The sequence below is a fragment of the Anoplolepis gracilipes genome, chromosome 3 (genome assembly GCF_047496725.1).
Source record: "Anoplolepis gracilipes chromosome 3, ASM4749672v1, whole genome shotgun sequence".
NCBI lineage: Eukaryota > Metazoa > Arthropoda > Insecta > Hymenoptera > Formicidae > Anoplolepis > Anoplolepis gracilipes.
The window spans coordinates 1,492,113-1,519,854 of NC_132972.1; the positions used below are offsets into that span (position 1 = coordinate 1,492,113).

At 25.3% G+C, this 27,742-nt stretch overlaps 4 protein-coding genes and 2 pseudogenes across 9 annotated transcripts; 5 read left to right on the plus strand and 1 right to left on the minus strand.

Annotated features, from left to right (window-relative positions):
- Positions 1 to 9,314, minus strand: part of LOC140663740 (uncharacterized) — a 42,016-nt pseudogene extending 32,702 nt beyond the window's left edge.
- Positions 1,549 to 3,945, plus strand: LOC140663732 (uncharacterized). Of its 2 annotated transcripts, XM_072888160.1 has the most exons (7): positions 1,549 to 2,151; positions 2,219 to 2,477; positions 2,541 to 2,657; positions 3,076 to 3,166; positions 3,236 to 3,381; positions 3,597 to 3,729; positions 3,823 to 3,945. In XM_072888160.1, exons 1-7 carry the CDS (start codon positions 2,043 to 2,045, stop codon positions 3,874 to 3,876), a joined length of 909 nt encoding a protein of 302 aa, XP_072744261.1. In that variant the 5' UTR covers positions 1,549 to 2,042; the 3' UTR covers positions 3,877 to 3,945. The 2 variants fall into 2 exon arrangements, with proteins under 2 accessions (XP_072744261.1, XP_072744260.1); XM_072888159.1 differs by lacking the exon at positions 3,823 to 3,945 and having other exon boundaries at positions 3,597 to 3,796.
- Positions 5,107 to 7,026, plus strand: LOC140663739 (uncharacterized; annotated as a pseudogene).
- Positions 9,315 to 11,420: 2,106 nt separating the features above from the next.
- On the plus strand, positions 11,421 to 12,848 carry LOC140663737 (uncharacterized). Its single transcript, XM_072888165.1, has 5 exons — positions 11,421 to 11,502; positions 11,959 to 12,049; positions 12,127 to 12,263; positions 12,498 to 12,630; positions 12,717 to 12,848. Exons 1-5 carry the CDS (start codon positions 11,426 to 11,428, stop codon positions 12,768 to 12,770), a joined length of 492 nt encoding a protein of 163 aa, XP_072744266.1. The 5' UTR covers positions 11,421 to 11,425; the 3' UTR covers positions 12,771 to 12,848.
- Positions 11,424 to 18,401, plus strand: LOC140663720 (uncharacterized). Of its 3 annotated transcripts, XM_072888130.1 has the most exons (9): positions 11,424 to 14,464; positions 14,985 to 15,104; positions 15,226 to 15,343; positions 16,453 to 16,714; positions 16,780 to 16,896; positions 17,422 to 17,512; positions 17,601 to 17,746; positions 17,995 to 18,127; positions 18,213 to 18,401. In XM_072888130.1, the coding sequence occupies exons 1-9, from the start codon at positions 14,321 to 14,323 to the stop codon at positions 18,261 to 18,263; spliced, it is 1,182 nt and encodes a 393-aa protein (XP_072744231.1). In that variant the 5' UTR covers positions 11,424 to 14,320; the 3' UTR covers positions 18,264 to 18,401. The 3 variants fall into 3 exon arrangements, with proteins under 3 accessions (XP_072744231.1, XP_072744230.1, XP_072744232.1); XM_072888129.1 differs by having other exon boundaries at positions 17,995 to 18,372; XM_072888131.1 differs by lacking the exon at positions 16,780 to 16,896 and having other exon boundaries at positions 17,995 to 18,372.
- Positions 18,402 to 19,137: 736 nt separating this feature from the next.
- Positions 19,138 to 27,647, plus strand: LOC140663719 (uncharacterized). Of its 3 annotated transcripts, XM_072888126.1 has the most exons (16): positions 19,138 to 19,345; positions 19,948 to 20,067; positions 20,175 to 20,292; positions 20,556 to 20,817; positions 20,881 to 20,997; positions 21,352 to 21,442; positions 21,510 to 21,655; positions 21,872 to 22,004; positions 24,086 to 24,208; positions 24,288 to 24,426; positions 24,615 to 24,876; positions 25,015 to 25,131; positions 25,580 to 25,670; positions 25,746 to 25,885; positions 26,115 to 26,247; positions 26,330 to 27,647. In XM_072888126.1, the coding sequence occupies exons 1-16, from the start codon at positions 19,199 to 19,201 to the stop codon at positions 26,381 to 26,383; spliced, it is 2,193 nt and encodes a 730-aa protein (XP_072744227.1). In that variant the 5' UTR covers positions 19,138 to 19,198; the 3' UTR covers positions 26,384 to 27,647. The 3 variants fall into 3 exon arrangements, with proteins under 3 accessions (XP_072744227.1, XP_072744225.1, XP_072744226.1); XM_072888124.1 differs by lacking the exons at positions 19,138 to 19,345; positions 19,948 to 20,067 and having other exon boundaries at positions 20,105 to 20,292; positions 24,309 to 24,426; XM_072888125.1 differs by lacking the exons at positions 19,138 to 19,345; positions 19,948 to 20,067 and having other exon boundaries at positions 20,105 to 20,292; positions 24,134 to 24,208.
- The last annotated feature ends 95 nt before the right edge of the window (positions 27,648 to 27,742 follow it).

A 27,742-nucleotide genomic window follows, 5' to 3' on the forward strand; every position in this document is an offset into this window, starting at 1 on the left:
ATAATATATTGTTATTATTATTGTTATTTTATATTTTTTTCGAATCATATATATATATATATATATCAGAGACTGCTACACATTTTGCAATAGTTAATTAAATTTTATATAGATATTTCTGTAATAAGTACACACATATTGTATTTATTAGATAGATCGGTCAAAACTCACCTGTCACTATATGAAAATTTTTAGATGTTCGCATTTTTGCTTATTTTTGCTTCACACTTAAAAAAATATAATTAAGAAAATAAAAGTGACGATTTTATAAATTATATCTGTATAATAATAATAAATGAATGAATCTGTCTACATTTTTTTTAAATATGCTTCTCTCGCGTTCTACTGTATCTGATGTCAAGTAAATAATGTTTCTTATGATGTATCGGCAAGAACTGAATTTTTTTTTTTTGCTAGAGAGGAGAAGTCATGACTGCGCAAGACAATTTTTGCAAATTATAAATTTTAACATTATCCTCAATTACAAATTGAGGTAATTTAGACTAATTTACTTTCACCTATGTCATGAATAAATTACTTCTCCACCGTTGGAAAGCTATAGCTATCATTTTACTATAACTATCGTTGTGGTATAATATCGATTATTTATAAAAATTTATGAGTAATTTTGAAGAAATAATACGAGACTGCAAAGGTCTATGCCATAGTACTGTCACAGCTCTCATATAAGATGCACGCGACAGAAGAATATTGTGACAAGATCAATCAAGTAGTTCTTACAGTACTTGGTTTATGGCCTTATCAACAGTCATATTTCGCGGGGATACGAAAACTGTTCTTTTTCATTATTCTTTTGACATTTATTCTTGTCCAGGTATATATACCTACACTTATAATTTTTGTAGATATAATTAAATAATGATATTCTCATATTATAAATATACATTTTAATAAATAAATTTAATAACACAAGTAGAAACACATGTAAAACGAAATTTTCCTATATAAGTTATTTGTATTCGAAAAAAATTAATATTAAAGGCCGTAATATTAATATATAACACTTATTCTTTTATTACTTATATTACTCTTATACACACACACACACACACACATACACACACAATATATATATATATATATATATATATATATATATATATATATACACACATTACTTTTTTTATTTTTTTTTAATCATAAATAAAATTGTGTTATGTCATTGAATTTATTAGCGGTTATTAATGTATATGCATACATACATACATTCATATATACATATATACATACATATATACATATATACATACATATATATATATATATATATGTGTATATATATATATATATATATATATAAATAAATTATCGTTATCGAAATGAATTTAATGACATAACGCACATTTAATTATGATTAAAAAAGCATAAATAAAAAGAGTAATATTATTAATATTACAACCTTTAATATTGATTTTTTCAAATACAAATAATTTATGTAAGAAAATTTTATTTTACATGTTTTATTTGTATTATTAAATTTATTTATCATTTTTATATATGTATACATATACTGTATATATGATTTAAACTAGAAAAGATCTCAACCTTCTAAAAAACAAAAAGTCAATTATTATATAATATTAATAAAATTTGATCAATAATTATATAATAAATTGTATTATAAATGTCTATTATGTAAGTTTTTCAATTTATATCATTTCTTATATAATCCACTGTTAATAAAAAAAATGCTAATAAAACACATTCTAAACATGTGTGTAAAACGTATTATAGGAATATATACAAATGATTTAGTATTATATATCTGCTAAATGTTGTTCTTAGTTATTATTGTTCATGACAACACAGTATAGTACGAACTTCCTCCTCAAGAATCTCTCATTTGTATTTCCTGTTCTTTTCTGTACTATAAAGTATTGCGTTTTTATTATACGAGCAGACAGTGTAAGTTCAGTAAAAACAATTCTTTGGAACATATTGTTGTAACATTGATATCGTAAATTGTATTTTAATCATATAATGAAAGGTATAAGGAAAGATGGAATAAATAGGTGAAACAAATGCTGGAGGAGAATCGAAACAACTTGAAATTGTTGAAAGATAAGCTAGAAATTGATATTATAGAGAAATATTTTCATATCGCAAAGCTTTTCACAATAACGCTAATGGGTAAGAATATTAGCGTTACTGCGTTAATATATCTATTATATGTATTATTATAAATAATTCTTCTCAGGTATATGCTGTTGTGCAATAATTACTTATATAATACTTCAATCTTTGCTAATCTTTGATATTATATTATCATTGAACGAGTCATATTCCTATCGATTTATCTTCATTACGGAATATTTTGTCAACCAAGAGAAATATACATACGCTATATTTTTACACCATATACTAGCCATATCCGTAGCAATCGTCGCATTGTGTAGCACCGGTTCGACACTCTTTGCGTCTGCAATGAACGCATGTGCGCTACTTAATATCGCAAGGTAATGTTAATTGCACTCGTTTCTGTTTATGAAATCGAAATATGTCTAAACAGATTTATGCAGTTATCGTGTAGAGAACGCGATAAAGTGGAATATATTAGTCATCCCTAGTCCTACAAGAGAGTACCTACTTTATCGGAGGCTTGTACATGCAGTTACTTTACATCGAAAAGCCATCGAGTCAGTATTTTAATTTTTCCATTGCTATAAAATCTTGCACTCTATTTTTTGTGTTATTTATTTTCCACAGTGATTGATTGACTTTGAAACTGTATTATTTATACGTTTGGTATTAAATAATTTTTTAATATATTTTTGCATTAAATAAAATCACAAATAAAATTTAGTGAAAATTTAAAATTAAGTACATATGAGAGTTAAAAGTGCATTAAAGATTCAATTTATTTCAAATATGTGTTGCTGAATACATTTAGATTCTAAAAAATATAATATCTCTTTAAAATATAGTACTAAATATTTACCTCCAGGATTAAACATGACATCAGAATCACATTTACTTTACTCACATAAAAATATGAATATATATTGAAGTTTGTTTCTATAATGTAACAATTCTAATACTAACATTTTGTTGAAGGTTTACTAAATATTTTTCATCCGAATTTGCAGTATCATTTCTTATTCTGATCATAGTTGGCGTTATCTCTTTAAGTTTAAGTCTTTTTCAAGTAAGCAACATCTTTTTTGCTTATTTATTTTACTTAATTGACTTCTTTTTAAACAACACTTTATCGTAGTTTCTTCAAGTGATAACATTAACGAACAATATCATAGAACTAATACTATTTAGTTTCTTGATTCTTGTTCATTTGGTTTATATGTTCATTACTAATTACACGGGACAAGTAATAACAGATATTGGAATAAAGCTGTTCAAAGCAACGTAAGTATCGAATTTACAGTACTTTTATAAGTTATAGAGATTCTGATGTTCATATAGATTCATCTCTTCAATTTGAATTTAAATCGATTGTACACACTTTTCGAATACTTCCAAACATGTAATTTAACATTAAGTATATTGTAAAAATGTCTTTAGTACGGTTTTTTTACTAGTTTACTTATTTTAACTTATTTTACTTTGTTTAAAAATTGCAGTTATAATGGATTGTGGTATGTAGCACCATTGCATACGCAGAAAATATTATTATTTATATTGCAAAATGGAACGGTAAACATTCATTTAACATGCGGTAGATTATTTACTGCTTCCTTGGAAGGTTTTGCTGCGGTAAAATTAAAAGTTTTTTCAAAAACAAAGTATATTTATACATATAACAAATTAATATAGATTTAACGAGCAGTTTATGTGTTTTTTTTTCAGCTTGTAAATATGGCAGTATCCTACTTTATAGTGATTTATTCTACGCGAAAATAACGAATTAAGATAATTCATTATTTACCGAATAAACCCTTAAATTAGTATAATCGTGTGCAAACATATATATACAAACATATGTATTACAAAAGTTGGATGACGATAACGGCGCATTGAGCTCCTTATCGTCAGTCATTTCTGAAATGTAACGTACTATATAAACAAAATATTCTTTCATTGTTGAGATTTCAAAATAATGCTAATAAATGAGCAAGTTTTCAAAGAGATTGTTAGAAGCCAAATTGAGTTTGGGAGCATATCGATAATCAAATGTCAAAACAGTTTATTTTAATCATGCATGGATTGTTAAATAATTAACTTAGACACAATTAGTTAAGTACTTATGCTTTTTATGAACCATGTAATTTTTTAATTTAATTTTTTTTATTTACACAGATCACTCTAGCTAATTTCAAATGCAAATATTGATGAAAACTCTTGTTATATCTATGTTCATTATTTCGATAATTCAAATAACAGAAATAAAATGAGACGTTAAACATGTTAATGCAGTAGATTCGTTTTGTAGTTAAATTCGATCAGCATAATCTTCGACGAATAAAAAGAATTTTCATATATTATTTGATATATCATAATGCGAACGTGCCTTTATCCATGTACATTAAACATACAATGTAAAACAATATTATCTCTTAATGAGGCAAAAAAGTTTTGCACCAGTTCAAATAACTGCCATCGTTTAAAACTAATTACTATCGAAGTCGAATATATCTCTCATAGCTATATAAGTAAAGTTGAAAATTTAATAAAAAAGAAGCATCTCTTAAAAAAAAAAAAAAAAAAATATGTTAATACTATATCGAGAATGAACAGCGATATGCTTGACAATATAAAATATATACTAAAGAAAAAAATTTTTATTTTTGCATTAAAGAAAATAAATTTAGATTTTGTCGCGTCAACATATTATATTTTATACTTTCCGCAAATCATATGTATTGAATCATATATTATTGTATACTTTGTGACAATGGTAAAATCTCTTTTAAACATTTATTTTAATTTGCATACATGTATATATATTCTGTTAAATGGATACAAACTCATTCACTGCATGAAAATTTTGATGTGAACATTTTTTAGTTTGTTTTAAAAAAAATGTACGATGAAGATTTAAGATTTTATATATATATATATATATATATATAATATAGAATGGCGAATAAATATACGTCCGTAATTTTATACTTTTATAAATATAATCTATTCGATACTGTATAGATTTACCAAGTGTATGAGTAAATAATGCTTCGTATGACGCACTGAAAGATACTGAAAATTTTTTTCAATATCGTGATAAAAAAAAGTCATAACTGCGCTTGCGCAAGAATATGTCTTAAAAAAATATTGCTCTCACAAATTGAGGTAATTTGAATGAATTCACTTTCATTTGTATCATGAATATATTATTCAATTGTCGGAAAGTGAGTCTTTACAATAACTACCGGCGCGCGAAGATATCGATCGTTAGAAATTGACGGATAATGTCGAAAGAAATAATTCGAGAATTCAAAGGTTTATCTCAACAGTTATATCGCAGTTTTCGTCTAAAATGCACGTGTCACCAGAACGCTATTACAAAATCAATCGAGTACTTCTTAAGACGCTTGGTTTATGGCCTTATCAGCAATCGTATTTCACGCAAATACATAAAGCGTTATTTATCGGACTTCTTTTAACATTTATGCTTGTCCAAGTATATATGTGGAATCAACTTTTGTTATTATATGGAGATGTTTCTTAATCTCGTGCATTGAGATAAATATCTTTTTTCTTCATATTTTCAAATTTCTAATATATTTCTAATATATTATATACGATAATTTATTATGAGTCAATGATGATAATTATAATACATAAATTTATATAAGAGTTTTAGCTTGAATTATTATAAGAGTTTTATCTGTCTATTTCGTCTGTAATATCATCACATGATATTTAAAACAAGTTTCGCCTTCTAAATTATGTTTCAGTATTACATGAAAATAATTTACAAACATATATATATATTATACACCAAAATGAAATCAATTTTAAAGATGTTATTTTTTCTCAGTTGTTAGTATTCGTTACATCACAGTACAATATTAATCTTCTCCTTAAGATTCTTTCGACAGTCTTTCCTATTCTTTTCGTCACTATAAAGTATTGTTTTTTTATCGTCCAAGCAGATAGTGTAAGTTCAGTAGGGCAAATTGTTTATACAATTCTTTTTACAATTGTTTATACAAATGTTTCATTGTAACATTTTCTTATAAAATAAATTATATTCTTGACCATTAAGGAGAATATGAAATGTGAACAGGTGAAGAAAATGTTGGGACAAATATATGATGATTGGAGATTATTGAAAGATAAATTAGATGTTAACATTATACAAAAATATGCAAACGACGTACAATTTTCTTCAAAAGTTTCAATAGGTAAGAATATGAAATATATTCTATTATAAAATATATACTATTACATGCATTTATTTCACTAAATTTTTTTTACTTTATGCGACAAATCGTATTCGGGTTGAGGGTGAAGGCAGGGAATGCATAAAATACTTTTTTACTTAATTTATTGTAATTGGATTAAAATTAGATCTAATATTTTTTAGTGTTTGCGTTTTGTTGCGCGTTCTGCATTACAATACTTCAATTGTTGCCTTTAATCCTTGATATTGTAGTACCATTGAACGAATCACGGCCCTTTCAATTTTTCGTGATGACAGAACATTTTGTCAACCCCAAAAAATATATTTATTTTATACTGTTACACGATATATTAGCATGTTCACTAGCGTTAATAGTGTTATGTGGTACACTTATGACAATTATAACATATATGTGGCATATATGTGCGCTATTTAAAATTGCAAGGTAAATGATGCGACTACTTTTTGAATATACTTGTATATTGAATCGGAAATATAATTAAATAAATTAATAGTTATCGAATAGAGAATGCTATCGGCAAAAGTGCATTAGCAATGCCTATTTTTGAAAGACAAGCTCTGTTTTATCAGAACATTGTACATGCGGTTGTTATTCATCGATATGCAGCCGAGTTAGTATATTTTTACATTTTTGTTGCACACTTTTCTATTTTATCTTTTTTTTTTTAAGTAGTGATTTATTTTAAAACTGTACATCTATCGTCGATTTTTGTGTTACTAATTGTATTTTTTTCATATATTTATAAAGTTATAAAATATTTATAAATTTAATCCAAACCACATATCGATTTAATTAAGCATAATAATTAAATATAAAATATACATATTTATTTATATATAATTTTATGTAATAAATGATTTAGAATTTCTTTTCAATAACACAAAAATTTAACAATACATAATTTGAAAAAACATTAATTTTGTAAAATTTAAAATCTCAACCCTATTGTCGATTAAATTACATTTATATACACATTGCTAGTATGGGAATATAATATACGTTGTATAATAGTTATTATTACTGAACGCACATGACAAATCATATTTATATTGATGATATCACAGTTCTAAAATCTAGTTCATCGTTAAAGGTGTACCGAACTTTTTGCATCTAATTTTGCGCTATTATTCAGCACTCTAATTATTGTTGGAGTCAGCTCTTTAAGCATGAATCTTTTTCAAGTAAGTGTAATATTTTTTCTACTCTGCGCTTATGATTTTGATCTTTAAATATATATTCCACAGTTTTTTAATAGGTAACATTAATAAACAGTATTTCTGAAGATGCTTTTATAATCATTAGTTTAATTAGCATACATATTATTTACATGTTTATTATTAATTACGGCGGACAAAAACTAACAAATCATGGAATGGAAGTGTTCAAATCAACGTGAGTGTGTATCATGTCTTATAATATTCTTTTAAAATTATGTATCTACTATGATATATATTTGTACAAACGTATTGTTTACATTCGATTTAAACTGGTTGTATTACTATTCCAATACCTTTACACATATGTAACTATTATATTAATGTTAAATTATATTGTGAAAATATTGCGACTAACTTTTTGCCAATCTGTAACTGGTTCTATTTAAATTTATCATATTAAAAATTGCAGTTATAGTGGATTGTGGTATACAGCACCATTGCATACGCAGAAAATGTTATTATTTATAATGCAAAAAGGGATGGTAAACAATGACTTAAGAGTCAGCAGATTATATATTGCTTCCTTGCAAGGTTTTGCTTCGGTAAAATTAAAAGTTCCTTTTAAAAATAATATATACATATACATATGTATACGTATAATGCGAATTAACATAGATTTAATTTACGTGTTTTTTTTCAGCTTGTAAATACAGCAGTTTCCTACTTTATAGTGATTCATTCTACGCGTCAATAACGAACTAAGAAGGAAAATTCATTGTTTAACACATAGATCCTAATTTATCATAATCGTGTGCAAACATATATATATATATATATATATATATATATATATATGTATATATTTATTTATATATATACATACGTATGGATTACAAAAGTGATGACGATAAGGATGAATTGAAATACTTTATCGCCATTTTTTAAATCTAATGTATAACTATAATGTATAATGTATAACCTAACTACATAAAAAAATATATTCTTTTATGTATTTTTGATATTTCCGTTGCTAATAAATAGATAAGTCTTCAAATAGATTGATTAAGAAGCGTAATCGAGTTTGCAAGTAATATATCGATAATCAAATGTCGAAACGGTTTATTTTAATCATGGATGGACTATTAAATAATTAACTAGAGCAATTAGTTAATAAATAGTTATTTCAACATCTTTTTTTATAAAACAAAAGTAATTGAACATCTTTTTTCATAAAATGTGCAGTTCTTCTAATTTCATTATTTTTTTATATTTACACACTATTTTTTTATTTTATTTGCACACTATTAATTACTGTAGCTAATTGCAAATGCAAATGTTGATGAAAATTTTTGTCACATTTATGTTCAACTTAATTGAAAATAAGAAAGCAATAAAATGTTAATTTAAATTTATGCATGTTAACTTAAATTTATAGATTTAAGCAGTAAATTCGTTTCATAATTAATACTCTAACTAGCATAATTTTTGATGGATAAGAAGAGTCTCTATATATGATTTAATACATCATAGAATAAGTTTTATACATGCCAAGATGCATCAAAAGTAAAGTGTGAAGCATTATTATTTCTTAATGAGAAAAAGAAGTTTTGCCACAATTCAAATAACTACCTTCGAATAAAACTAATTACTATCGAAACGAAACACCATATATATCTAAAATACTTACTTGCTTGTTTTTGTGATAAGTAAAGTTGAAAATTGTATAAAGAAAGCTTCTCTTTCTAAAAAAATATTATATGTATTATATCTTGTATTCTTATTGATAATTAACATTAATACTCCTAACAATATAAAATATATGTTAAAGAAGAAAAATTTTATTTTTACTTTTTAATTGTATTATTTTTATTTGTATTAAAGGAAACAAATATAGATATTATTGCGTCAACATAAAGTTTGTTACAAAAATCTCAGCAAAATCTTTTATAAAATTTTAATACACATATATATACAGTATATGTTAAATGGACTGAGTTTTCATTTATCACCGGACGAAAATTTTGATATCAGGATTTCGATTTAATTTCCTTAAATGTATAATAAAAAAATAAAAGATTATATATTATATATGTAATAGTAAATAAGAATAATAATTTCTCTGGTTTTATAGTTTTTATTTTTTACAATCTATTCTTAATATTATGTATATAGATCTATCAAATGCGTGATTAAGTAGTGCTTCCTATGAAGAACTGAAAGCTATTGAAAGTCCTTCCACTATTGAAATAAAAAAGCCATAACTGCGTTTGCGCAAGAATATAAGTTAAAAATATATTTCTCTCACAAATTGAGATAATTCAGACTAATTTGTTTTCATTTTGTATCATGAATACATATTGCAATTGTGTTGAAATATAACCGTCTTTACATTAACTACCAACGTGCAAAGATATCGATCGTTAGAAATTGACGGATAATGTCGAGAGAAATAATTCGAAAATTCAAAGGGTCGCCTCGCAGTTATATCGCAGTTCTCGTGTAAGATGCACGCGCCGCAACAACGCTATTACAAAGTCATTCAAGTTCTTCTTAAGATCCTTGGCTTGTGGCCTTATCAGCAATCATATTTCACGCAAATACATAAAGCGCTATTTCTCGGTCTTCTTGTAACATTTATACTTGTTCAAGTATATATATGTGGAATCAACTTTTGTTATTATATTGACATATTAGATTAAGTGATGTTTCTTAATTTCGCGCATTGAGATAAACATCTCTTTTTTATATATTTCTATATATGTATATACAATAATACTTCCTAATATATACACGATAATAGGTTATATATTGATAATAATAATTACAATACATAAATTTATATAAGAGTTTTAGCTTGAATTATCTTTTTCGTCTCTTATAATGGAACATCACGACTCGATATTTAAAACAAGTTTTGCCTCATAAATTATGTTTCAATATTACATGAAAATAATTTACAAATATATATATATATATTATATACCAAAATAAAACTAATCTTAAAGATGTTATTTTTTTCCAGTTGTTAGTATTTATTACATCACAGTACAATACTAGTCTTCTCCTTCAAATTCTTTCGACAGTCTTTCCTATTCTTTTCGTCATTATAAAGTATTGTTTTTTTATCATTCAACCAAATAGTGTAAGTTCAGTAGAACAAATTGTTTACCTACAATTGGTTATACAAATGTTTCATTGTAACATTTTTTTTATAAAATAAATTACATTCTTGATTATTAAGGAGAAAATGAAATGTGAACAGGTGAAGCAAATGTTGGAACAAATACACGATGATTGGAGATTATTGAAAAATAAATTAGAAGTTAATATTATAAAAAAATACGCTAACGACATACAATTTTCTTCAAAAGTTTTAATAGGTAAGAAAATGAAATATATTCTATTATAAAATATATACTATTACATGCATTTATTTCACTAATTTTTTTTACTTTATGCGACAAATCGTATTCGGGTTGAGGGTGAAGACAGGGAATGCATAAAATACTTTTCTACCTAATTTATTGTAATTGGATTAAAATTAGATCTAATATTTTTTAGTGGCTGCTTTTTGTTGCACGTTCTTCATTACAATACTTCAATTGTTGCCTTTAATTCTTGATATTGTAGTACCATTGAACGAATCACGGCCCTTTCGATTTTTCGTGATGACAGAACATTTTGTCAACCCCAAAAAATATATTTATTTTATACTGTTACACGATTTATTAGCATGTTTACTATCGTTAATAGTGTTATGTGGTACACTTATGACAATTATAACATATATATGGCATATATGTGCACTATTTAAAATCACAAGGTAAATGATACTTTTTGAATATACTTGTATATTGAATCGGAAATATAATTAAATAAATTAATAGTTATCGAATAGAGAATGCTATCGAGAAAAGTGCATTAGCAATGCCTATTTTAGAAAGACAATCTCTGTTTTATCAGAGGATTGTACATGCGGTTCTCATTCATCGAAAGGCAGCCGAGTTAGTATATTATTACATTTTTGTTACACATTCTTTTATATTTTATCTTTTTTTTTTTTAAGTAGTGAATTTAAAACTTTATATCGTTCATTTTTGTATTACTAATTCTATCTTTTCGATATATTTATAAATTTAATGAAAGCTAAAGCACATATTGATTTAATGAAGTATCAAGAATTAAATATATATATATTATAGATACTTGCTTATTTATAATTTTTATGTAATAAATAAAATTTATAATTTCTTTTCAAAAACACATAAACTTAACAATATATAATTTTGTAAAATGTAAAGTCTCAGGCAGTTATTGTCGATTAAATTACATTTATATACACATTGCTTTAGTATAGGAGTATCATATACGTATATAAAAGTTATTATTACTGAACGTACATGACAAAGTATATTTATATTGGTGATATTACAATTCTAAAATCAAGTTCTTTGTTAAAGGTGTGTCCAACTTTTTCTATCTAATTTTGCGCTAATGTTCAGCATTCTAATTATTATTGGCGTCAGCTCTTTAAGCATAAATCTTTTTCAAGTAAGCGTAATGTATTTTTTTCTACTCTGCGCTTATGATTTTGATCTTTAAATATATATTCCACAGTTTTTTAATAGGTAACATTAATAAACAGTATCTCTGAAGATGCTTGTATAATTTTTTGTTTAATTATCTTACATATTATTTACATGTTTATTATTAATTACGGCGGACAAAATGTAACAAATCATGGAATGGAAGTGTTCAAATCAACGTGAGTGTGTATCATGTCTTATAATATTCTTTTAGAGTTATATATCTACTATGATATATATTTGTACAGACGTATCGCTCACACTCGATTTAAACTGATTATATTATTATTCCAATAGTTTTACACATGTATAACTATTAATTTAATGTTAAATTATGTTGTGAAAATGTTGCGACTAACTTTTTGCCAATCTGTAATTGGTTCCATTTAAATTTATCATATTAAAAATTACAGTTATAGTGGATTGTGGTATACAGCACCATTGCATACGCAGAAAATGTTATTATTTGTAATGCAAAAGGGAATAATAAACATCGACTTAAGAATCAACAGATTTTATACCGCTTCCTTGGAAGGTTTTGCTATGGTAAAAATAAAAGTTTTTTTAAAAACAGTATAATGTCGAATTAACGTAGATTTAACGAGCAGTTTAATATATGTGTCTTTTTTCAGCTTGTAAATACGGCAGTATCCTACTTTATAGTGATTCGTTCTACGCGACAATAATGAACTAAGAAGAGTAATTCATTATTTAACGGATAAATCCTTAAACTAACATTGTAAATAAACATATACATATATATTATAAAAGTTAGATGACGATAAAGACGAACTGAGGTCCTTTATCGCTATCCATTTCTGAAATATAATGTATTATATTAAAAAATATATTTTTTTATGTATTTTTAATATTTTCATTTCTTTTCATTATTTGCTAATTCTTCAAATAAATTGATTGAGAAGTCTAATGGAGTTTGCAAACAATATGTCAATAATCAAATGTCGAAACGGTTTATTTTAATCATGTATGGACTATTAAATAATTAACTAGACGCAATTAGTTAATAAGTAGTTATGTAATTTAACATCTTTTTTTTTATAAAACATGTATCTTCTAATTTTATTTTTTTATTTACACACTATTATTACACACTGTTAATTACTGTAAAATATTAATGACAATTTTTGCTACATTTATTATGTTTAACTTAATTGAAACGATAAGAATGCAATAAAATGTTAACTTAAACTTATGCAATAGATTCGTTTCATAGTTAAATTCAATCAGCATAATTTTTGATGAATATGAAAAGATTCTATATATTATTTGATACATCGTAGAACAAGTTTTATATATGTAAACATGCATCAAAAGTAAAGTGTGGAGCAATATTAATTACCTTCGAATAAAACTAATTACTATCAAAGTGGGGAATATCATGTATATCTATAATACTTACTTGCTTGTGTGATAGGTCAAGTTGAAAATTACATAAAAAAGCTTCTCTTTCTAAAAAATTATTATATGTATTAGATCTTGTATTCTTATCGATGATAGCACAAATACTCCTAACAATATAAAATATATGTTAAAGAAGAAAAATTTTATTTTTACTTTTTAATTGTATTGTTTTTATTTGTATTAAAGGAAACAAATATAGATCTTATTGCGTCAATATACACTTTGTTTCAAAAATCTCAGCAAAATCTTTTATAAAATTTTAATACACATACATATACAGTATATGTTAAATAGACCGAGTTCTCATTTATCACCGGACGAAAATTTTGATATCAGGATTTCGATTTAATTTCCTTAAATGTATAATAAAGAAATAAAAGATTATATATTATATATGTAATAGTAAATAAGAATAATAATTTCTCTGGTTTTAAAGTTTTTGTTTTTTTATACAATCTATTCTTAATATTATGTATATAGATCTATCAAATGCGTGATTAAGTAGTGCTTCATATGCTGAACTGAAAGCTATTGAAAGTCCTTCCACTATTGAAATAAAAAAGCCATAACTGCGTTTGCGCAAGAATATAAGTTAAAAATATATTTCTCTCACAAATTGAGGTAATTCAGACTAATTTGTTTTCATTTTGTATCATGAATACATTATGCAATTGTGTTGGAATATAACCGTCTCTACATTAACTACCGACGTGCGAAGATATCGATCGTTAAAAATTGACGGATAATGTCTCTTGAAAGAAATAATTTGAGAATTTAAAGGTTTGTCACAGTTATATCGCAGTTCTCGTGTAAAATGGACGCGATAGAAAAACGCTATTACAAAATGAATCGAATAATTCTTAAGACGCTTGGCTTATGGCCTTACCAACAATCATATCTCACGCAAATTCATAAAACGCTGTTTGCTAGTGTTGTTTTGACATTTATTCTTGCCCAAGTATATATCCAGTCAAATTTATTTGTAAATTGAGTGTAGTTGCATTCGTTAAATCTATGTTTATAGATGCCTTCTTCCACTTCGGTTTTTATTAGTGTTTTTTTATAATTTACAATTTTTATATCAATAAAGTATTAATATAATAAATATTTTTTTATGTAAGATATGAGTTATATTTTGTTTTTAAAAAATAACAAATATCACGATAAACACCGAAAAGCATAGATTTTATAATGTTTTGAGCAATGTGTAATTTTAATAAAAATCTCGTATTATATATATAATCTATATAGCGATTATAAATATTTTAAAAACATTTTGCATTTAAAAAATTGTTAAAAGATAATAATATGTGTATAAACGACTGACGTTGTTTCTCTAATACTTTGTAAAAAAAAAAAAAAAAAAAACACTTCAAGTACATTTTTAATTTATTATGTAAATAATAAAATGAATTTAACATATGAAATATACTTAAATATATTTTGAATATTGTTTTCACACTAGAATTGTGTTCTAGTTGCTAGTGTTCATTACGACCCAATACAATATAAATCTTCTTCTCAAGATTCTTTCACTTGTCTTCCCTACTCTCTTTGGCTCTATAAAATATGGCATCTTTATCATTCATGCAGATAATGTAAGTCCAACAAGATGTATTGTTTATTCAATTGTTTCCTAATAACGTTTGTAAAGTAAATTATTTTTTAACTATTGAGAAATAAATTATATTCTAATTATTGAAAAAATGGAATAAACAGGTCAAGCAATTATTGGAGCAAATCCGAAGTGATTGGAAATTGTTGAAAAATAAATTGGAAATTGATATTGTAGAGAAATATGCTTGCAATTTCAGACTTTTCACGGTGACTGTAATAGGTAAAAAAGAATATATCAAGAAAAGAAGTACTAACATACCTCTAACATTACCCATTTTATATACAGAATATTTCAGGACTTACATATGAGACAAATTACGGGTGGTGATATATAAGTCTCATCAAGGAAATCAATTTTTATCAAGAAAGTCATATCTTTCGACGCATCTTTAAAGAGCTGCATATCTCTGTTTGTATTGTCTGTGAGGTAAGCAACTGATCGTGCGATAGCATTACGCGTGGCGTTTAATAATTAATATACATTTTTTAATTTTATTTCTGCTTTTTTTGTTATTTTTTTTAATTTTATTTTAAAAAGATATGTACTAGTATTATCAGACGTATAATGTTTGTAGTTTACGTTTTGACGTAAATTATCACGCATAATGTTGTTGCATGATAGTTGTCTTACAAGCAGAGACCCTTCGAGCAGAGACGCATCTTTATTAAGGAGTGATGCAGGTTTCTTGATAAAAATTAATCTTTAAAATTTTCTTGATGAAACCTACTATTTTCTGAAGTTTGTCCCATAGGCCCTAAAATATCCTATATTCACATACATACACACAAAAACACACACATATATATATATATATATATGTGTGTACGTACAAAATATATCGAGGATTTCATAATAGAGCGACGCGTATTCCCAATTTTTTGAAAAATGAAACTTTAATTAAAGAGTGATATATTAAGATATATTATATATTTTTTTGAAGATAAAATATTAAATGAAACTGTGAGCTAATGACATATTAGTATCTTTAATATCTTTTTATGCAAAACGTATAAAAATTTCATTTCTATATATCAAATTATAAATTCGAATTTTAAAACATTTTTTTTTTGTTCCTATACTTTTGCAATTTCGGATTTATACTCGTATGTGATGAAATTTTCGATATATTGTGATGATATATATATATATATATGTATATATATATATAAATCTCGTACACTATTTTTGCGTAACTTTTTAAATTTTTTAAAATTATGATTCTTTTAATTATGACAAAGAATGTGTTTGAGTTCAATTTAGAATTTATGTTTTTCAGAATAATTTACATTAGATTTAAATTAAGAGACTAAAACTTGACATTTTTTTAGTATTTTGTCTATTCAACGGATTTATTTGCGTAATATGTCAACTTTTGCCGATAATTCTCAATATTATAATACCGTTGAACGAGTCACGGCCCTGTCAACTTATCGTAATAACGGAATACTTTGTTAACCAAGAGAAATATATTTATGCTATGTTATTGCACGAGCTGATAGCCGCTTTCATAGTAATGACTGCAATATTTGGCACAGCTGTGACAATTATGATGTACATTTTTCACGCATGTGCATTATTTGCAGTAGCAAGGTATTGTCATAAATGCACCCTTATTCCTGTAACACTTATTTCAATCTAAATATAGATTTATATAGCTATCGAATAGAGAACGCGATTGAGAATAGTGTATTAGAGATCTCTGGTCCTAGAAGAGAGTACCTCCTTCATAACAAGATTGTACAAGCGGTTGTTATACATCGAAGAGCGCTCGAGTTAGTAATTTTACATCTTTGTTATAAAATTTTCTAGCATTCTATGTTTTTTTATCATTTTTTAACAATTGAAATTGACTGATTTCGAAATTTTTATTATTTTATACTGCACATTTAATGCTTAATGTTTTTTTCTGTACATATTAAATACAATCTAAGCTACAAATTAATTAAAAATTAAAATTGTATATTCAGGAATTATATTTACGTAATTTTAATTCTGTTAATTTCAATTTGAAATATGAAAATGTAAATTACATTTCAATAACAAATAACACAATTTTAATCGCATTGTATGTGTTTTTAAAACGTCTTTTTATGGAACGTAGAATCTGACGACTAAGATTTCAATATTTAAATAAATTATGTGCAATTGTATAAAATATGTGGAATACATTTACACATTGACTATATAACAGTTATGCTATAAGCGCATAATAGTTAATATATAATAAATGAATATATTTTAAAGTGCGCACTATATTTGTATTGATAATAGTTTCAATATCGAGCTCCTTATTAAAGGTTTACCGAATTTTTAACATCCACTTTTATGGTATCATATGCTATTCTGATCATAGTTGGCATCTGTTCTTTAAGTTTCAATCTTTTTCAAGTAAGTAATATCTTTTTGCTCTCCTCCCTTTCCTTTCTCTTTCATCTTTATTCTATTTAATTATCGACTGATTAATTATGAATTGTAGTTTCTTGAATCGGTAACATTAACGAATAATATCAATGAGGCATCTATATTCGCCCTATTTATAATTACTCATTTGATATATTTGTTTTTCGCTAATTGTGCCGGACAAGAAATAACAGATCATGGCATAAAGCTGTTTAAAGCGACGTGAGTAACAAATTTTATAATACTTTTGAAAAGTTATACTTGTAAATCTGTTCTCATTATATTTGCACATAAATACAAGTATACAGATGTGCATGTATACGTATATATATATATCCTACATATTATTTTGATATTATAAGCAATTTAACATTAATTATAAAGTGAAAATGACTTTTTGCTTGTCTACACAGCTCTGATTTTAATATTTAAACAAAAAAATTTCAACTAATAACATTTAAAAATTACAGTTATAATGGATTGTGGTATGCAACACCGTTGCATACGCAGAAATTGATATTATTTATAATGCAAAAAGGGACGAGAAATGTTACTATAGGATGTGGCACCTTATTTATTGCATCTTTGGAAGGTTTTGCTATGGTAAAATTAAAAATTTTTTTGTTTAAGAGAATTCGATTAATGTTAAAATATAAAATTTTACGAGCAGTTTACGTGTCTTTTTTAGCTCACTAATACGGCAGTATCCTACTTCATGGTAATTTATTCTACGAGATAATAAGTCAAGAAAATACATTAATAATCAGATAAATCTATAAAAAGATGAATATAATCGTACAGCATGTGTGCATTATAAACTTGATAAACATAACTAATATAATATAATAAATAATCGTACTAAATTATGTTTAGTAAGTTGATAATCTATCAAAAAGAAATAGATGCCTTAATCATCTCATTATTTAGATTTAATTTATGTTTTTTTTTTTTGCAATATTCAAATAATAATAATATGTATATAATATTATTATAATTTTTTTACCTTTTTTCAAATCATATATATATATATATATCTCAGAGAATGCTACACATTTTGCTGCAGTAATTATTAAGTATTAGACCTTATATAAATATTTATTTTAATAAGTACACACACATATTGTATCAAATAGTTCGGTCAAACTTACCTGTCACTATATAAAAATTTGGACGTTAGCATTTTTACTTGGGTATAACTTTTTTAAAAAAAGTAAAACCAAAAAATTAAAGTGATGATTATACACCATATAAATATACATAATGATAATGAATAAGTCGGTTTGTAGTTTTGCAGTTTTTTAAAATATAATTCGCGCTCTTATTGTATAATCATAATCTGACGTAAAGTGAATAATGTTTCTATGATGCGCTGACATGAACTGAAACTTTTTTTTGTTATGGAAGAGAAGTCATGATTGCGTTTGCGCAAGACAATTTTAAGTATTGTAAATTTTAACGTCGCCCTCACAGTTGTAAAGTGAGGTAATTTCGACTAATTTGCTTTCGCCTACAGTATAAATTACCTCCCACTAGAAAGCTATAATCATCATTTTACTATAACTATAATGTGGTAATATCGATTATTTTATTCGTAAAAATTCATGAGCTATTTTGAAGAAATATTACGAGAATACAAAGGTCTACACAATAGTTGTGTCGCAGCTTTTATACAAGATGCATAATAGGACAGAAGAATATTATAACAATATCAATCGAATAGTTCTTACAATACTTGGCTTATGGCCTTATCAACAGTCATATTTTGCGAAGATACAAAAAGTGTTTTTTATGAGTATTCTTTTGACATTTATTCTTGCCCAGGTATGTCAATACCTACACTTATAATTTTTGTAGAAATGATTTAATATACAGTGCTTAATAAAAGTTTATAATTTAATTTCAAAGTCGTGTAACTCAATCAAAAAAATCGTAGGAAAATTTTTAAAAGAATGTTTTGTAAATAAAATATTGTAGTTTATGAAATTTGATTTAAATTTTTCGAGAAATTCTTTTGTTTTACAAGCTGCAACGTTCAGAATGTTAAAAAAATATGTAATGTTAAAGAAAAAGAATGTGTACTTTTTTAAGACACAGAACTAAGAAGATAATAAAAATTTTAAATACTACCGATAGTGCGTTAAACTTCCAGCTTTAAAATGCTTTTTAATGATTTTTAATTTCTTTGCCTACAATGATATTTCACCGAGTTGCAGCGGTCTGAAAATTGCCCAATTTTTTTTTTAAATACAGAGTGTGCTCAGACTTTTTCTGAGCATTGTATATGTTTAGTATAATAACATTCATTAAATACATTTTAATTAATAAATTAAATAACACATGCCGAAGGCTTCATTCTAGCGTGAGTAAAATATTTTGATAGGTAGAAATAATTTATTATTATATCTCCTAAATATTTTTCTTAGTTACTGCCATTTATTACAACTCAATACAGTACGAACCTCCTCCTCAAGATTCTCTCACTCGTCTTGCCTATTCTTTTCTGCGTTATAAAATATTGCATTTTTATTATACGAGCAGATAGTGTAAGTAAAATAAGAGCAACTCTTTGCAACATATTGTTGTAACATTGATATGATAAAATGTATTTTAATCATATAACGAAAGGTATAAAAGAAAATGGAATAAGTAGGTGAAGCAAATACTGGAGGAGAACCGGAAGAACTGGCAAATGTTGAACGATAAGATGGAAATTGATATTATAGAGAAATATTGTTATATTGCGAGAATTCTCACAATAGCGATATTGGGTAAGAATAATAGTGTTATCGTTAATAATTGTATTAATTATTAATATATATAATATATGGAAATATTTAATTTGTGATAAAAGTAATATCAATATATGTATATGTACACGTATATGTAGTATGTATAATTATATCATTCTACAACTTTTTTGGAACTTTTATATTACGAGACACAGAATGTTTGAATGTATTTTCGATACGTTGTTTGAATTATTTAGGTCTAAATTAAACTTACAATCGGATATAAATTAGATTTTCCTCAGGTTTGTGTTATTTTGCATTAATCATTTACATAATACTTCAATATCTACCGTTAATCTTTGATATTGTATTACCATTGAACGAATCACGTTCCTGTCGACTTATCTTCATCTCAGAATATTTTATCAACCAAGAAAAATATATACACGTTATTTTGTTACACCATATACTAGCAGTATCCGTAGCAATCATCGCATTATGTAGCACCAGTTCGACATTACTGACGTATTGCTTGCACATATGTGCGCTACTTAATATCGCAAGGTATTGTTGATTATGTTTATTTCTGTTTGTGAAATTGAAATATGTCTAAATGGATTTATGCAGTTATCGTATAGAAAACACGATGGAGTGGAAAATGTTAATGATTCCTAGTCCTACGAGAAAGTATCTCCTTTATCGGAGGATTGTATATGCAGTTACTTTACATCGAAGAGCCATTAAGTCAGTATTTTAATTTTTTCACTGTTATAAAACTTTGCTCTCTATTTCGTAATATTTATTATCCACTAGTGATGGATTGATTTTGAAAATATAGTATTTATATATATATTTAAGAGCTTAAAGTACATTAAAGATTTGTAATTTTTCAAATATGTGTTTGATAAACAAATTTAGATTCTTAAAAAATAGAATATATCTTTAAAGTATGAAAATAGACAATTACCGCCAGGATTACACATGACGTCAGAATCACATTTATTTATCATACGGAAGCATAAAAAGAAATGAATATATTGCAGTTTGACTATGTAAAATAGTAATGTTACAGTTCTAATATTTAACATTTTGTTGAAGGATTACTAAATTTTTTTCATCCGAATTTGCGGTATCATTTCTTATTCTGATCGTAGTTGGCGTCACCTCTTTAAGTTTAAGTCTTTTTCAAGTAAGCAACATCTTTCCTTCTCTATTTAGCTTAATTACACATCTCTTTAAGTAGCATTTTATTGTAGTTTCTTCAATTCGCAACATTAACGAATAATATCACAGAAATATTAGTATATGCTTTCTTGATCTGTATTCATGTGGCTTATATGTTTGACGCTAATTACGTAAGGCAAATAATAACAGATCATGGAGTAAAGCTGTTTAAAGCAACGTGAGTATCGTATTTTACAGTATTTTTAGAGTTATACAAATATCGATTCTCTCATGTAGAACCATTTCTTGAATTTGATTCAAATTGTTTGTATATATTTTAGAATACTTCCGAATATATAGTTAGTTTTTAACATTAATGATGTGACAAAAACGTATTTAACACGCTTTTTTGCTAGTTGACAACTTATTTTACTACAACATTAAAAAATTGCAGTTATAATGGAATGTGGTATGCAGCACCATTGCATACGCAGAAATTGTTATTGTTTATAATGCAAAAAGGATCAGTGAATCTTGGTGTAGAACTCGGTGGCTTGTTTACTGCTTCCTTGGAAGGTTTTTACATGGTAAAATTAAAAGTTTTTTTTAAATACAATATAATCTCGAATTACGTTTTACGAGCAATTTAATGTCTTTTCAGCTAGTAAATGCAGCAGTATCTTACTTTATAATGATTTATTCTACGCGAAAATAACGAACTGAGAAGGATAATTTATTATATATATGCTTAACAATTTTTAAGAATTTAATGTACTATATAAACGTATATTTTTTATTCTTGAAGTTTCCAAACAATACTAATAAATAGGCAAATCTTCAAAAAGATAATTTATGGAAATTTAATCGATTTTGAGAACAATATATCGATAATGAAATGTCGAAAGGGTTTATTTTAATTACGCATGAACTATTAAATAATAATTGGACACAATACAATTAGTTTCAATAAGCAGTGTGCAATTCAATATCTTTTTTATGAAACATGTAGTTCTTCTAATTTCATTTTTTTTTTTTTTTACACACATTGTAACTGTAATTGTAAATGCAAATATTAATGAAAACTCTTGCTATATTTAGTTTATTATTTCAGTAATTTAAACAACTAGGAATGAAATAAAATGTTACATCTTGTGCATTAGATTTGTTTGGTAATTAAATTTGATCAGCATAATCTTTGATAGGTTTCCACACATTATTTAATATATCATTGCAGTTCAAATAACTGCTATCGAGTACAACTAATTATTATTGAAGCGAAGTGTATCGGCTACCTATTTACGGAGTATATCTAGTTTAGCCATAAGTAAAGTTAAAAATTAAGTAAAAAAAAAGTATCTCTTTTGAAAAAATTATGTACTATATTTTATATCCATAGTAAACATTGATATGACTGACAATATAAAATATATAGCACAGAAAAAAAATTTTACTTTTATTTTTGTCTTAAAGAAAATAAATTTAGATTTTGTTGCGTCAATAAATATATTATTATAATTATCACTTTGTGAAAATATTTTTTAAGCATTTATTTATATATATATATACTTTGTTAAATGGACACGAATTCATTTACCACTGCATAAAAATTGTTATATTAGCAATTTTTTTATGCCATTAAAAAATATAAAAGATAAAAATATAAAAACAAAAGATTATACGTATATTATATATTATATACAATATAATCAATACTGAATAGATTTACCAAGTCCGAATGAATAATATTTCCTATGATGCACTAAAAGATACTGAAAGTTTTTTTCAATATCGTAAAAAAGCCATAACTGCATTTGCGCAAAAATATGTGTTAAAAAAATATTACTCTCACAAATTAAGGTAATTTGAACTAATTTGCTTTCATTTGTATCATGAATACGTTATTCAATTGTCGGAATATAAGCGTCTTTACAATAACTACCAATGTGGGAAAATATCGATCGTTAGAAATTGACGATAATGTCGAGAGAAATAATTCGAGAATTCAAAGGTTCGTCTCACAGTTATATCGCAGTTCTCGTGTAAAATGCATATGTCACGAAAACGTTGTTACAAAGTCAATCGAGTACTTCTTAAAACGCTTGGTTTATGGCCTTATCAACAATCATATTTCACGCAAATGCATAAAGCACTATTTGTTGGTCTTCTTTTAACATTTATACTTGTTCAAGTATATATATTAGTGGAATCAGCTTTCGTTATTATATTGAAATAGTGATGTATCTTATATATATATATTTATATATATATATATATATATATATATATATATATATATATATAAGATATGTATTAATGGCAATTGTGATACATAAATTTATATATATTATTTAACTTGAATTTATCGTTTTCGTCTTTCATAATATAACATCGTGATACAATATTTAAAACAAGTTTCTCCTTAGATCGGATCTACAATTGAGTTAGTAAGCTTTTATACGTAAGGAATTATTGAATCACAGTTAAATGTGTAAAGAATAATCGTATACGATTATTAATTTATTATGGTTAGGTTTAAAAAGCTTACTACTTATTGTAGATCCGGCATTATATGTAAATTGTTTCGGTATTAGATAAGAATAATTTATAATCATATATATTTTTTATATATCAAAATGAAATTAATCCTAAAAATGTTATTTCCTCTCAGTTGTTGGTATTCGTTACATCGCAATACAATGCTAGTCTTCTCTTTAAGATTCTTTCGACGGTTTTTCCTATTCTTTTTGTCACTGTAAAGTATTGCCTTTTTATCATTCAAGAAGATAGCAGTGTAAGTTTAGTAAGACAAAGTGTTTATTCAAAAGTTTCTTTGTAATATTTATAAAATAAATTATATTCTAATTATAAAGGGGAATATGAAATGTGAACAGGTGAAAAAAATGCTGGAACAAATGCAAAATGATTGGAGATTATTGAAAGATAAATTGGAAGTTAACATTATGGAAAAATACGCTAACGACCTACAGTTTTTCTCAATAATTTTAATTGGTAAGAATATGAATAATATTCTGCAATAAAATATATTTTTGAAATATATACTATTATATTTGTTAATTTTTTTTTATAATATTGTTGTGACAAATCTCATTTGGGTTAAGAGTAAAGCCAGGGAACGCATCTAAAACACTTTTCATAATTTATGATAATTGGATTAAAATTAGATACACATTTTTTAGTGGCTGGTTTTTGTTGCATCCTCTTTCTTACAATACTTCAATTATTGCCTTTAATTCTTGATACTATATTACCAATGAACGAATCACGGCCTTTTCGAGTTTTGATGATGACAGAACATTTTGTCAATCCAAAAAAATATATTTACATTATACTGTTACACGAATTATTAGCATGTTCAATAGCGACGACGGTGTTATATGGTACACTTATGACAATTGCAACATATATGTGGCATGCATGTGCGCTACTTAAAATTGCAAGGCAAGTGCGATTATTTTTTGAATACTTCTATACTAAATTTAAATAAATAAATATAATTAAATAAATTAATATAGTTAAATTATTTTTAAAAACTAAATTAATATAATCAAATAAATATAATTAATATAATTAATATAGTTATCGAATGGAGAATGCTATCAAGAAAAATGCGTTAGCAATGCCTATTTTTGAAAAACAATCTCTGTTTCATCAGAAGATTGTATATGCAGTTCTTATTCATCGAAGGGCAGTCAAGTTAGTACATCTTTTCGCTTTTGTTACACAAATCTATTCTATTTTATCTTTTTTTTTTTTTTTTTTTTTTGGAAGTAGTGATTCATTCTAAAAACCTTATATCGTCCATTTTTGTATTATTACTTGTATCTTTTCCATATATTTATAAATTTAATTTAAATCACATATCGATTTAATCAAGCATCAAGATTTAAATATATATTATAGATACTTATTCTTAATTTTTTTGATAAATGATTTATACTTTGTTTTCCAAAACTTAACAATACATAATTTTGTAAAATATAAAATTTTAAACAGTTATTGTCGATTAAATTACATTTACATACACATTGCTATTATATTAATATAATTTATGTATTATATAATAGTTTATTACTGAATGCATATGACAAAGCACATTTATATTAATGCTATTAAAGTTCTAAAATCTAGTTCTTCCTTAAAGGTTTATTAAATGTATCTCATCTAATTTTGCGCTATTATTCGCCATTCTAATTATTGTAGGCGTCAGCTCTTTAAGCATCAATCTTTTTCAAGTAAGTGTAATGCTTTCTTCTTTTCTGTGTTTTTAATTTTGCTCTTTAAGTATACATGCCACAGTTTTTCAATAGTTAACAACATTAATAAACATCATCACTGAAGATACATGTATAAACATTATTATAATTATCTTACATATAAGTTACGTATTTATTATTAATTACGGCGGACAAAAAGTAACAAATCATGGAACGGAATTGTTCAAAGCAATGTGAGTGTGTATCATGTCTTACAAAATACTTTTGTAATTATATATTTACTATGACGTTAATATATTTGTACAGACGTATTACTTACGTTCGATTTAAACTGACTGTAGATACTTTTACACACGTGTAACTATTAATTTAACATTATATTACATCAAAAAAATGTTGCAAGTAACTTTTTTAGCAATCTGTAACTGGTTCTATTTAAATCTATCATTTTAAAAATTGCAGTTATAATGGATTGTGGTATGCAACACCATTGCACACGCAAAAAATGTTGTTATTTATAATGCAAAAAGGAACGATAAACATCGACATAAGAATCGGCAGATTGTTTACTATTTCCTTAGAAGGTTTCTATAAGGTAAAATTAATAATTTCTTTAAAAATAAAGTATAATTAATATGGATTTGAATAATGCAATTTTATGTTAATTTTTTTTCCAGCTAATTAATGCGGCAATATCCTACTTTATAGTGATTCATTCTACGGGACAATAACAAACTAGAAAGTATAATTCATTATTTGTCTACTACAAACGAAATTATTGTTACTACAATTAACTACGAACAAAATGCTATCATTTTCCGTTCAAAAAATAATTGTTTTTTTAAAGTCAGGTGTCAAGTTCACACAGCCGGCCATAGGTTATATTTTCTAATAAGCGCTATATAATGCGGTTTTTTAGTCGTTATCAAAGATAATCGATATTATAAATATCGATTAAAAAATCGCATTATGTAGCGATTATTAGAAAAATTACAGTCTGTGACCCATTTTTCCGTATGGCCATCATACCTTTATTTATCTTATTGTGGTACACTTTGTGACGGTGGGAAAACATTTTTTAAACCTTTATTTTAATTTGCATATACATACTTGGTTAGACACAAACTCATTTACCACTACATGAAAAGTTTGCTATAACTTTTTGAATGCACTTGTATATTAAATATAATTAAGATATAACTAAATAAATAAATATATAATTAAATAAATTTTTTTAATATAGTTATCGAATAGAGAATGCTATCAGGAATAGTGCGTTAGCAACGTCTATTTTTGAAAGACAATCTTTGTTTCATCAAAAGATTGTGTACGCGATTCTTATTCATCGAAGGACACTCGAGTTAGTACGTTTTTACACATTCTTTTCTATCATATTCTTTTTTTGGAAGTAGTGAGTTATTCTAAAATCTTTTCTTTATCATTCATTTTTGTACTACCAATTATATCTTTTCCATATATTTATAAATTTAATGAGAAATCCAAACCACAAATCGATTTAATTGATAATATAATCAAGAACTAAATGTATCATATATACTTGATTATTTATAACATTTATATAATGTATGATTTATAATTTCTTCTTAAAAACACAAATTTAATAATACATAATTTTGTAAAATGTAAAATTTTAGACAGTTATTATCGATTAAATTACAATTGTATGCACATTACTAGTAAAGAAGCATAATATATATATAATATAATAGTTTATTTACTTAATGCATATGACAAAGCACATTTATATTGATGATATCATAGTTCCAAAATTTAGTTCTTCGTTAAAGGTTTGTCAAACTTATTACATCTAATTTTGCGCTATTATTCGGCATTTTAATTATTGTAGGCATCAGCTCTTTAAGCATCAATCTTTTTCAAGTAAGTGTAAATTATTGGTCACATAGAGTCTTACATTACATAATAAAAATAACATAAAATAATATATATAAGCACTAAAATTAAATAACATAATAATAAGCAATAAAACTAAATATATATATATATATATATATATATATATATATTTATTTATTTATTTATTTATTTATAATATATGTATATATTACTAA